Source organism: Camelus dromedarius, chromosome 16 (genome assembly GCF_036321535.1).
Source record: "Camelus dromedarius isolate mCamDro1 chromosome 16, mCamDro1.pat, whole genome shotgun sequence".
NCBI classification, from domain to species: domain Eukaryota; kingdom Metazoa; phylum Chordata; class Mammalia; order Artiodactyla; family Camelidae; genus Camelus; species Camelus dromedarius.
In genome coordinates, this window is record NC_087451.1 from 26580556 (window position 1) to 26593479 (window position 12924).

Below are 12924 nucleotides of genomic sequence, written 5' to 3' on the forward strand. Positions count from 1 at the left end.
AGAGTCTGATACTTGGTTCAGATCTCTGTCTGCTGTCTGCCAGCTGTGTGACTTCAAGTGCTCTTTTCACTGAGCAGCTGGAAACGTGTCTACCTGGTAGCATTGCTGTGAGGATGAAATGAGACCATGGATGTGTGTTTAGCCCAGTGCGTTGCCACACTGAAAAGTTAGTATTAATATTTTTCTTTGCACAATAGCCACATATGGTAACAGGCTAAAAATTACTTTTTTAATATATGATTTGGATGTCTGTGTAATATTAATGTTTCAGTCAATTAAAGTTGTCATATATCAGAAACAGTCACAGAGCAGTCAAAAGGTTAATTATATTAGAAATAAAAATGTACTTCTGTTTGAGGGAGCAGTGTATAGAGTGCTTTCTGCCACCTTTCCAGAGGGCGAGGGTTGGTGACGTTAGGTCTCACAGCATTCCGTGACACGAAAACCGCAGCAAGAGCAGCCCCAGTATTCCTGTCTGTCGCCAAGGCTTTACAGAGGGTGAGCTGGGCTTACAAGTTGTGACAGAGAGTGGTTCTTCCATTCTTGCGCACGTACCTCCAAGGGCCCCACCTAGTAATTTGCACTGAGACTTGTGGTTTCTGTCACCACTGACTCTCTGGGGTAGCACTCGGGCCCCGCAGTTCCAGTTCCTGAAACCTGGGTGTGGGGCCGTGGGGCCAGCTGCCCGGCCCTCACCCACAGCCTTCCCCAAGCTCCCACTGTGCACCCGGCAGGACACGGAGAGGCGAGTCAGGAGGGAGAGTGCATGTGGGGGCGGGCCAGGTGCAGCCGGTGTTCTGGGGCCGTGGCGGGAGCACCGGGCAGCTCCGAGCTTTCTCTGGGATCTGACTCCCACCTTCAGGCTGAGAGACATGAAGCAGTGGTGGGGTAGGTCCCCGATAGACCCCTCCGTCACCTGACAGTTACCCCTTGTTCTCCTATCTCGTGACTGTCTTGAGACGCAGGTAGAATGGAGATTATTTCCCCGTTTTATAGGTCAGGAAACTGGGGTCCAAAGTGGATGAGTTCGAGCATCGGACAGCAAGTAAATGGTGGCAACGTTTTGACTCCAAACCAGTTGCTCCCCCATGAAGGAACTAGAGAGGCTGCATTTCACTCGCAGTGCTGGCCTGCCTCAGTTTAGAGCATCTGGATTTAGGAAGCCCAGGCTTACTAATCACTCAGGTTGAAGAGGTGAATATTTGCCCCGCAGAAGGACTTTCCAGCAAAGGTAGGTTCTCTAACCTAGGGCGTACAGATGGCCTTCGGGACACTGTGGATCTCCTGAAGTCATTTCTGCACCTTGCTTGTGTCAGCTTGCATTTTAGCAGAGACAGCAGTGATCAGGCCTTCCAGGGAGTCTACACTGGAAAAAGAGAATGCCACTCCCCCCACAGGTTTTTTAAAAATTCAGTAAGTAAATTCTTAAATTATGATAGTAATTATTTTTTTCAGGCAATGTTTCTCAAATAGTAACTCTCCAAAAAGTTTGTTTGAAAATTGTTTTGAAATGTAACTTAAAAAAAAAATGTATGACTTTATAGGAAAATGTCTGTTATGTTCCCCAGTATGTTGCATGTGGTAGAGTAGTGTATTGTTTAGAGGTATATCAAATAATGAAATGGAGAATGAAAAAAAGAAGGTTGATTCATTGTCCATTGGCAGATAAAGAGAGAAAAGGAAATTTAAACTACAGTTGATCCTTGAACATGTGCTTTTGAACTACAAAATCCATAGGTTTAATACAGGCAAGTTATTAAACAAAACACACCAGCAATTGTACTGTCTCCAGAGGGGAAAATCAGAACCTGGAGTTCCTACAGTGTAGTGTCCAAAATGGCTAATTTTCAAAAAAATTTTACAAAAAAAACAAGAAAGTGTGACTTGTACCAGGGGAAAAGCAGTCAGTGGAAGCTGTGTCTGAGTTGGCCCAGATGTTGGGCTTAGCAGAGACTTCAAAACAGCTCTCATAAATATGTTGAAAGAACTAAAAGATGCCACATTTAAAAGAATTAAAGGAAAATCCACAAGTAGTTGATCCGACTACAGAAGTAGAGCGTGTAACAGAGGACCGAGTGGGAGCTCTGGATTTGAGAGTACAGTCATGAAGTGAAAGATCCTTTAGCGGGACTCGGGTGCAGATTTGAGATGACAGTGCGCCTGAAGAGGGTGAACAGAAATGGCCCAGTGTGCAGCACAGACGAGGGTGAAGACAGGTGAACAGAGCCTCAGGAATTGTGGGGCAGCATCAAGGGTCCCAGAAGAAGAGGAGACAGAATGGGGCAGAAAAGAATATTTGAAGAAATAATGTCCAAAAATCTCCAAATTTGATGAGAAACACTGTATTGCATTGTATTCCTATTGCTGCTATAATGAGTTACTACAAACGCAATGGCGTAAGCCCCTACGCATTATTATTGGACAGTGCTGGAGGTCAGAAGTCCTGGAATCAGTCACAGACTATCACTTTGCCGTATACCTGAGACTGACGCAACACTGTAAGTCAACTATGCTTCAACTAAAAAAAAGCGGGTTAACAAACAAAAGCCAACAGTTTGTTGTCTCAGGAAACCTACCTGGAATATAAAGACGCAGATAGATTGAAAGTATAGGGGTGGAGAGAGAGATGCCAGGCCAGCACTGATCAGAAGAGAGCAGGACTAGCTGTGTTCATTTCAGACAGAGCAGACTGCTGAGTAGGGAAGGGGACCGGGAAGAGAGAGGGACACGGCATCGTGTAAAGGGGCCGGGGCTCCAGGACAGCGGTCCTCAGTGTGTGTGCTCTTATCAACAGAGTGTCACAGACGTGAGGCAAAAACTGACAGAACCGTAAAGGGAAGTGGGTGGAACACCTCCCTATCAGAAGCGGACAGACCCAGCAGGCAGAAAACCAGTAAGGGCATGTTTGGACTCAGTGGTCCGTCAGTCCACTGGATGCGGTCGACGTCTGTAGGCTCCTTCCTCCAACAGCAGTGGATTGCAAGTCTTCAAGTTCACATGGAACATTCTCCAAGACAGACCACATTTTGGGCCATAAAACACACCTTAACAAATGTAAAAGAAAAGAAATCATATAATGTCTGCTCTCAGACAACTGGGGGATTAAAGGAGAAACCAGCACAGAAAGATGGCTGGAAGATCCCCAAATGCTTGGAGATTGGACAACATGTGTCCAGATAACACACGTGTCAAGGAAGAAATTGCAAGAGAAATTTTAAACTATTTCGACCTAAATGGAAGTGAAAATACAGCTTATCAAAACGTGGGATGTAGTGAAAGTGGTGCTTAGAAGGAAATTTATAGCATTGAATTCATGGATTAGGACAAGGAGGAAGATCTAAAATCAGTCATTTACACTTCCACTTCAGGAAACTAGAAAAAGGAGAGCAAGTTAAGTCCAAAGCAGAAGAAAAATAATAAAAATTAGAGTAGAAATCAGTGAAATTGAAAAGAGGAAATCAATAAAATCAGCAAAACCAAAAGCCGGTCCTTTGAAGAGATCAATAAAATTGATAGACTGGCTAACTAAGAAAAAAAAGACAAACTGTTCGTATCAAAAGTGAACAGGTATCCCATGGACATGGAAAGGATAATGAAAGAATATTGTGAGCAACTGTATGCCCACAAACTTGATACCCTAGATGAAAACGCTGGACAGAATCTGCCAGAACTCATGAAGAAGAAACAGACAAGCTGGACTGGCCTGAAGCTGTGAAGGAAGTGGAGTGAATGATGAATCGTGCTCCAGACCAGAAAGCCCCGGGCCTGGGTGGGCTCCCTGGTGAATTCTACAGAACTTTAGAGGGAGAGATCATACCAGTTCTCTGCAGACTTGTCCAGGGGATAGAAATAAGGGGAACCGCCCCCCCCCCCGCCCCCAGCCCACTCTGTTTACCCTGATAGCAAGTGAAAGGAAACAACAGGCGAGTATCTCTCAAGAACATATATGCAAAAATTCTCAACAAAACACCAGCAAATCAAATCAGTGTGTATAAAGAATCACGCCATGACCAAGCAGGATTTATCCCAGCATGAAAGGCTGGTTGACCACTCAAACCCAATTAGTGTAATCCATCACATTCACAGGCTAAAGAAGAAAAACCATGTGATTTATCAATGGGTGAAGAAAAGCATGAGACAGAATTCCATACCCATTTATGACAAAAACTCTCAGCAAACCAGGAACAGAAGGGAACTTCCTCAACTTGACAAAGAGCATCTGCCAACGACCCACAGCTCGTCTCAGCCCACTTGATGGTAGGAACTTGAAGCTCCCTGCTGAGGTTGGGACGAGGCGAGCTTGCCCCCTCACTTCACTGCTTCTCCGCGTGGCACTGTGTGTGGGGTGTGGGGGAGAACCCCGCCTGCACTGCCGAGATCCAGGGGGCCAGACATTGTTGGGGCGCAAGGTGAAAGGGGCCTTTCCGGGTGGAGGATTTTGCTGATGACAAGCAGGAGGCCCACAGGGTTTCAGAACATGGGGCTGGCTGGGAGATGGGGTCAGAAAAGGTGGTGCCGCAGTAGTTTGAGGTTTGGGAGCCTGGGGAGGTCTGGGGGACCTGCCCTTCCTGTGGTGACTGACTAAACGGGGATTGGGGGCGTGATGAGACTGGCCCGGTGGTTTCCAGGAAGATGGGGCAGTGAGGCTGGGTGATGGGGTGGGGTGTGGGGCTGTCCTGGGGGCTTCTACTGGACTCCTGTTGACAGAAGCTGGAGGAGAGGTGGTTCCCTGGCCCCGGGGGTGGAGGGTGGCACATCTCTCCTGGTGACAGCTGCAGAGAGCTTCAGTGGCTTCAAACTTAGTACCCGTTGAAGTCATCAGAGGAGGATAGGAGTCGTCCAGATTCCCAGGTGTCATCCTTTCTGTTGTTGCAGATTTCAGAGGTCCGCAGCAGGTGAGGCCCTGGAGTGCATTTTAACGGGTGCTTCTACAGTGAGAAGTGCTCTGAGCCAGCTCGTTCACAAAATATGCAGGAGGTGAGGACTGGAACGGTCTGGTGACTTACTCTGCAGTTGCCTGGTCGCCATGCCACCAGGGGTCCAGATCAAGACCCCCGCCCCCGACCTTGCTACCCCATGTGGACGCCACTGTAACGTGACATTGGCCTCTCTGTTCCTCTTGGTGTCTGAGTTGTGGTATTTATTAGCTAGTTTGCTTTTGTAAGGTTGACGTTTAAAGTGTAGCTAATTATTTCCTTTTCTGGCCTCATTTTAGCGAAGTTGAGCATGAAGGAGAAACGATAGAAACACTCACAGGCACGCGGAGCAGACAACTACAGCCGACCCGTAGACTCACCCAGCGCCAGCCGCCGTGGGCTCGCTGTCCCGCTGGGAGGTCGAACACTTAGATCCTCCCTTTCCTGACTCAGATTTGACTTTTAAATTCGTTTGCTCTCACCTGTTATGTGGCCAGGCTTATTAATGCTTACATGACCAGGCGAATCTTTGTAATCAGTGTCTGTTGACTTCCTGGTTTAAATGCTGTGTGAAAAGAGAGCCTTTATGCTGTTGCACACGCTTAACAATAAACATGGTGACTGCTTAAAAGACGCTTTGGATTTAAGGTCTTTTTTTGTTTAAATATAGGCCCTGGAGTTGGCCAAGTCGTATTTTCTAAGCCTGAAGAGGCTCTGAGAGAGAAACGAGAGGGGAAAACACATATGGGGAGAACCTAAGTCTGCCAGCGGCGTTTGGCCTGGTGGCTTCTGTGGCCTGGCCTGAGGAGACACTGCCGTGTCCCGAGGGAGCTGCTGGGGGGGCGCCAGGAAAACACGGTGGCAGAGCACTTGCTAGGCTATTTTTGGATGGAAGCTTAGAAGCTGGCTCTGGAGAAGCGCTCCGGCTGCCATGCCGCTTTCTCCTCTCGTCCTTCCAGGACGTGTTTTTGGCGTGAAAGTGCGTGCACTGCAAATCTGACGTAGAGGCAGTATAAAAACTGCTTCGGGTGAAAGGCCGTTTCCTAGTTAAATTTCACAGTGGTATTTTCTGGCTCCAAAAATACCTTGGAACTCAGGGTGAACCATTACCCTAAGTAAATTGATTGAGAGACACAGCAGGAGACAGAGGCAAAGAATTTCTCCAAGTCAGTGAGGAAACTAATTTGTTACAGTTTAAAACAATTTGATTTCAACCATGAGTCTACTTGAAATTAGACAGTATTTAATGTTTAACCTTTTATGAGTGACATAAAATGTTTTTTATTCTGGTGAGATATACATGACATAAAACTTCCTTTTGAACCATTTTTAGGTGTATAGTTCAGAGGTGTTAAATGCATTCAGAATGTGTGCCACCATCACCACCACCCATCTCCAGAACTCTTCATCTTGTGAAGCTGAAACTGTGAATTCATTCAAAAGTAATGAATTCCCTTTCCCTCCCTTGTGCCCAGCCCCTGGTGACCCCAATTCTGCTCTGTGTCTGTAAGGATTTGGCTACTCTAGAGTTCTTGTGTAACGGAACTCATGCAATATTTGTGCCTTTGTGTCTGGCTTATTTCACGTAGCATAGTGTCCTCAGGGTTCATCCACGTTGTAGCAAGTGTCGGAGTTCCCTTCCTTTCTAAAGTTGATGAATACCCTATTATATGTATATATCAAGTTTGCTTTTCCATTCATTGATTGATGGACACTTGGGTGGTTTCCATCTTTCATCTGTTGTGACTAATGCTGCAGTGAATGTGGGTGTTCAGATGTCTCTTCCAGACCGTGCTGGCAGTTCTTTTGAGTATGTCTAGAAGTAGAATTGCTGGGTCGTATGATAATTCTATTTTTAATTTTTTGAGGAATTTCCATACTGTCTTTTCAGTGGCTACACCATCTTGCATTCTCGTCCACTGTGCACAAGGACTCTGATTTCTCCACATCTTCCCATTTAACTGTTTTCTGGCTTTTTGACAGTGGCCGTCCTAATGCATGTGAAGTGGTTTTTTGTTGTTTTCATTTGTGTTTCACTAATGACTGGTGATAATTGAGCAGCTTTTCATGTAGGTATTGGGTGTTTTTGTCTCCTTTTGGGAAGCGTCTATTGAAGTCCTTTGCCCATTTTTGGATCAGGCTGTTGGGGTTTTTTGTTTGTTTGTTTTTGACAGTTAGGAGCTCTCTATCCTGGACCACATACATGATTTGAAAATATTTTCTGCCACCCTGTGGGTTACATTTTTACTTCGTGAATAGTGTCTTTTGATGCACAACATTTAAAAATGTTCACGAACCAGTTTATCTAGTTTTTCTTTTGTTGCCTGTCCCTATGGCATCTGACCCAAAAACTCATTACCAAGTTCAAAGTCATGAAGCTTTTGCCCTATGTATCCTTCTAAGAAACATGTTTTAGGTCTTACATTTAGGTTCTTGATCCATTGTTAGTTAATTTTTGTATAACGTAAGTGTCCAACTTTGTTCTTTTGCATGTCGGATATCCAGTTTCCTTAACACCATTTGTTTGAAAGACTCTCCTTTCCCCATTGAATGGTTTCACCACCCCTGTCAAAAGCCATTTAACCATTATGTGAGGGTTTATTTCTGGGCTCTCTATTCTTTTCCACTGGTCTAATGTCTTTATGCCAGCACCACACTGTTTTGACTATTGTAGCTTTATAGTTAAGTTTTGATACCAGGAAGTGAGTCCTCCAGGTTTGTTCTTCTTTTTCAAGATTCTTTTGACTATTCAGGGAACTTTGAGAATCCATATGAATTTTAGGATGGTTTTCTTTTGCAAAAAACATCACTGAGATTTTGATAGAGATTGCATTGACTCTGGAGATTGCTTTGATTAGTATCAACATTTTGTTTATTTTTATTTCTTGATTTTTGTTTTGGGAGGTAATTAGGTTTATTTATTTACCTACTTATTTTAATGGAGGTACTGGGGATTGAACCCAGGACTTTGAGCATGTAAGCACATGCTCTACCACTGAGCTCTACCCTCCCCCAACAAACCTCTCAGCTTTTGTTTGTCTGGAAACGTCTTAGTTTCTCCCTCACTTTTGGAGGACAGTTTTGCCAGATACAGGATTCTCTAGGTTGACAGCTTTTTTCTTTTAGCACCTTGGAATATAGTGCCCCATTGTCTTCTGTCCTCCAGCGTCCGTGTGAGGAATCTGTGGATACTCTTGTACGTGGCTGGCCACGCCTCTCTTGCAGCCTTCACGAGTCCCTGGCTTTGCCTTGAGAACGTTTGGCTGTAGCATAACGGGGCGTGGGTCCCTTTGGGTCCATGTTACCTGGAGTTCATGGAGGTTCTCTCTGGGTGTGGGTATTTGTGTCTTTCATCGAGGCTGGGGACTTTCCAGCTACTTTTCCTTCAAGTATTCTCTCTGCCCCTTTCTCTCTCCTCTTCTTGAGGCTCCTGCAGCGCAGACGCTAGTCTCCAAGAGCCTCGCGCTGCAGGCTTCCCTCCCTGCCCCCGCTCCGTAGATTCAGTCCCTGCCCTTGTCCCGTCTTCAGGTTCACTGATTCTGTCTCCCGCCTGCTCAGATCTGTCTTTCAGTCCCTCTAGTGAATGTTTCAGTTTAGTTTTGTTCTTTTCAGCACTTATATTTCCACTTGTTTTTGTTTGTTTGTTTTTAGGGTTTTTGTTTCATTACTGGTATTTCCTTTTTTCATACATTGTTCTCTACTTTCTCTGCTTGAGTTTTTTGAACGTGTTAGGCAGTTGTTTTTTTATCTCTGTCAGGTACATCTGCCTTCCGATCTTTTCAGGGACAATTTCTGTTTTGTTTATTTTTCCTTTGAATAGGCCGTGGTTCCTGTTACTTTGTATGCTGTTTGACTTTTTTCATTGAAAACTGGACGTTTGACTCTAACGTAACTCTGGATGTCAGATTTTCCATTCTCCAGCGTTTGCTGCTTTTGTGACTGTTCTTGTTCATTCTCTTTTCTTTTTGGTAGGCTGTCTTGGTGCCAAGCATCAGCCTGATGTAGAAGTGTGAGGTCTTCTAAAGTCCTTCCTGAGCCTGTGCCTCTCCCTGGGTGTGTTGGCCACTTTCTCATTTTCCACACACATTCAGCTGCTTTCAAGTATCCTGCTTGTAGTACTGGCACCCAAAAGGGGGGAGGAGAAGAGTGAAGGGGAGTAAACAGCACCGGCCCTCTAAATCCCCGCAGTCACCTCTCCCCGAGTGCTGCCCCTCCTCGTCTGCCGCAGTCAGAGCCCAGAGCCCCGACCTCGGGGGACAGGCTCCTTGTTGCCCAGCTTGTTCCTGCAGGCGTGTGCATGGCTGCCTGCCCTGGGGTGGACCCTGGGAGCTGCTCCTGTGCTTGGAGCTGAAACTGGCCACAGCTGACCGTCCCTGCCTCTCCAGAGTTTGCCGGGCTTCAGCAGACTCCAGAGCTTCAGAATAGTTACATCTGAGAAATCCTGTGCGGGCGGGGAGATGGGTGCCTGGTGCCACCTGCTCCATTGTCCTCCTAGAACCCTTCTGACGTGCATTTTATTTGCTTCTCTTTTTTACTGTTTGTCTCTCCCATTGGTGTTACATCTCCATGAGGACAGTGATCTATTTCCTGTTTTGTTCACTGTACCGCAGAGCCTGGGGAAATTGACACACAGTAGGTGCTCAGTAAATACTTGTCAAATGAATCTCTTCTGTAGTAGATAGTGGGTAATTGTGCTCAGTCTTGAGAACTGGGTCTTATTCTAAAGTTCCTGAAGCTGACACCTGTGCGCAGTTCCTGTTAGTTACTCTGGTTTGGGCTCCAGCAGCTCCTTTAAACACAATGGACCCAGCTTCATGTTTACCTTGGTACCTCGACTGTCTTATTGATACTGATCCATGTGATTTTTTTAAGGTAACAACCTAAACTCAAGAGTCACAAACGAGCAGCTGCCCTGAGCTGGGCCGTGTGCCATGTGGCCAGCATGCTGGTTTGGGTAGTTCTGACTTTGAATCAGCTTCAGGTGAGGCTCGTCCTCTAGACAGGCCACCTTATCACAGTTCTAGTTGTTTAATTTTTATGTTTCTTTGTTGATTGTCAGCCTGTCCGTCTAGGTTGTGAGCTCCACGTGGTCCCTTGGTGTGTCGCCCTGCAACCCAGGCCCAGCCAGTGCCTGGTAGGTGAGCAGTGCGCCCTGGAGTCTGCAGCACGGGAGGGGTGCACAGAGGAGTAGCCTGGCCTCTCATCAGACACACTTGAACATGAGCAGCCCTTAAAGCTGCCGGTGTGGCTGCCTTGGCTCGGCTCCTTTCTGAGGCCCTCTCTGGCACTGCCTGTTTCCCGTCGGTTTGTGAGCCAGCAGCATGTTTGTTCAGGGGTTAGCATCTACACAGCGCTTTCCATGCGGCTTCTTGTTGGCATAATCATCCTCGTTTTGAAATTAGGACACTTCGTTGCAGACAGAGTAGATCTGCATGCGTCACGCAGCAAGGACGCGGCCGGGGGCTTGAACCCGGCTCCCCGTGCCGACTTGGTGCCCTCCTGCTGCGCCTCCTGCCAGGGCCTGGAGAGCGGGTGGGTCCCTCTGGCGCCTCCCAGCAATTCTGAATTCACCTGCTAAAGCACATTAGAAACCACGGTGGTTTTGTGACCGGGCGTCCGGGTAGCCGTCCTAAGTGCTGTTTTCAACAGCGGAACTGAGACCTTGGCCACAACGAGCAGTCAGCCTCCAGCGCCCAGGCCTGCATCAGTGGCCCGGCTGCAGGGTCTTGAGCTGTGCCTGGCACCACCTTTGCCCTCCCAGCGGGGCCCCGCGCAGCACCTGCCCACATCTCACGGGGAGCAGTGCGTGCTCCGCACGGTCGCTCTCCCCGGGCTGGACGCTCAGGGGCCGGTCTGAAACTCTCAGGCCTTCCATTTGCTTCGATCTTCACTAATGCCAGCCCGTGTGCCTTTACCTGGGGGGCCCTGAGGCTGGCATCTGAAAATACCCCACAGTCCCCTCGTCCATGGCCTGTGCCAGCATTCCAGAGCGGCCTGCTGACCTGAAGGTGTCCTATGGCCTCCGGTCCAAGTCACTCGGTCCCAGGTCAGAAGACCAGACAAGACACGGTGCCAGGACCTGCTGCTGGGAGGTGGCCGCTGTCTCAGGTAGGGTCCTGTCTTTCCTTTTCAGTTGAGGATGGCCTCTGCTGCCGCTTCTTGCACACTTGAGACCAAGAAAGAGCGGCTTTCCTCTGCTTTTGCTTTCTGAAATGTGATACGTATTTTCAGATGTATTCTCAGATGTGGGTCATAAGCATGACCCGTAGCTGAGGTCACCTTTAGTAGGACAGCTGTGTGGAGCTGGCATTGGTGATGGAATGCAGGAGGTGGAGGGCCGGGGGACCAGACCCCGACTGCTTTTGCTGCTGTGAAGCCCGGCCTGCCCCGGCCTCAGCGTCCTGGGCAGCTGGCCAGCTGGAACCCCTCTCTGCCCTTCAGCCCGATCTCCTTGTGCACAGCCTGGTAAATTGTTTTGTGACAAATCCGTACAGACCTGAAGTCATTACCGTTTTTTGACTTTGGAGGGTTTTCAGATCCCTTCCTTTGACTTCCAGGTGTGGCTGTTAAGGGTTTAATTTCTATGTGTGAGGTTTCTGAGGAGATTCCAGCAACCTGTTTTTGCTGATGGTTCATTTTATTTTATTTTTAATGCTTGTTTGAGAGGAGAAGGGAGCTGGGGAACGGACTCCATCTGTGTGGTGCACGATCGAGTCTGGGCTGAAGGGTGGAGGGGAGCAGGCGGCGGAGGGGTGCTGCCTGCTCAGAGTTGAGCTCCTGATGAGAGACTTGTTTCTAACTTTCTAGCTGGAGGTTTTAAGGAGCCTCAGGAGGAAGCAAGCGCAGGTGAATCCCAAGTCACAGCCAGAGCCCATGAACGTCGGCACCCGGGAAGGCCCCTGCTCCTTTGTCACTCTGTCCCCTGGGGTGGGAGCGCCGAGTCTGCGAGCTGAGTGCCGAGCTCCCTACCTCGCCTGTGGGTCCGGTCAGGCTGCCCGTCACCCCCAGTCCAGAGAGAGTGGATGTGCCTGGTGGGCGGGGTGCTCCATGCTCCTGGACCAGGGTCTCTGGCTTTACCCGAGGGGCTGCCTGTCCCTCTCTGGCTGGGGTGCCACGCAGCTGAGTGGCCCTCGCTCCACTCGCTCACCTCCAAAGGTGGGAAAGTGTGAGCAGGACTCTTTCCCACTCACTGCCCCCCTTTCTTTAACCACCAATCTTGTCTTCCTAGTTATTTCTGCAACCAGCAGTTAAGAAGCATTTTGGTATAAAATGCAAAATTTGTAAACATGTCATATGCCATTTACAAAAAACCGGCCCCCTTGACCTTACGTGGGAGATTTACTTCCTGATCTGGAAACGTGGCCAGTCAGGACACAGCCTCTTCCTCTGCTCTGGCGCTGTCCCTTTTCTCAGACGAGGGAGGCCCCCGGACACCCCAGCAAGGCTGTAGGGCTGGGTGGCTTCGGGTCTTGCCCTCTGGCCGTCTTGACCTGCTCCCCTCCACCGCCCGCCAGGTGAGACCAGAAGCAGTCAGCTCAGCTGCCTCTGAGCCCCTGGGAGGCCCGGGGCCGCCGGTGTGGCCACGTGCGCTGCAGTAAAAGGTGGAGGGTTTTCAGAATCTGAAAAGCACCCACAGACAGTTGGGATTGCCCGTCTGACCGGCTTCACCGGGTCGGGGGCTGGCACTGAAGCTGAAGCTGACTCCGAATAAACGGCCCTGGGGGCTTCTCCCACCACCATCCCGCGTCACTGGTTCTGATTTTCTGTTTGTTCTGATTCTTTAAGAACGTGCCAGACTGAATGCATCTGCGCTTTTCTTACAGAAAGTGGGCGAGGATGGACCCCCTTAACCTGGCACCATCTTTGCCTCGAGCAGAGGGGCCCCCGGGGCCAGGAGACCCGGGCTGGCTGGTGAGGTTGTGTTGGGCGCCTGAGGAGCACCAGACGCGTATGAGACGGTGTGTGGTTCTCTTTCCTTCACGTCAGCTTGCTGCCGGGGGCTTTAAAC

At 48.7% G+C, this 12924-nt stretch overlaps 1 protein-coding gene and 1 long non-coding RNA gene across 8 annotated transcripts in view; both read left to right on the forward strand.

The window, feature by feature from the left end:
* DHRS7B (dehydrogenase/reductase 7B) overlaps positions 1-12924 on the forward strand; it is a 35124-nt gene that overhangs the window by 9031 nt on the left and 13169 nt on the right. For 5 of the 7 annotated variants that reach the window (XR_010384368.1, XM_064494843.1, XM_064494845.1 and 2 more), the window contains one exon: positions 12740-12874. The exons of 1 other annotated variant lie outside the window; for it this stretch is intronic. Coding sequence is in view for 5 of the 6 variants with exons in the window: in XM_064494843.1 (XP_064350913.1) it covers positions 12740-12874 (135 nt within the window). In the remaining variant the exon portion in view is untranslated. Of the gene's footprint in view, positions 1-11007; positions 11025-12739; positions 12875-12924 lie in introns of those variants that run through there. One more of the 7 variants, XM_064494846.1, reaches the window with a different exon arrangement.
* LOC116157648 (uncharacterized) lies at positions 1238-5549 on the forward strand. The gene is made up of 4 exons (XR_010384376.1): positions 1238-1413; positions 4087-4257; positions 4876-4977; positions 5216-5549. It is a non-coding gene; the product is annotated as an uncharacterized LOC116157648 (long non-coding RNA).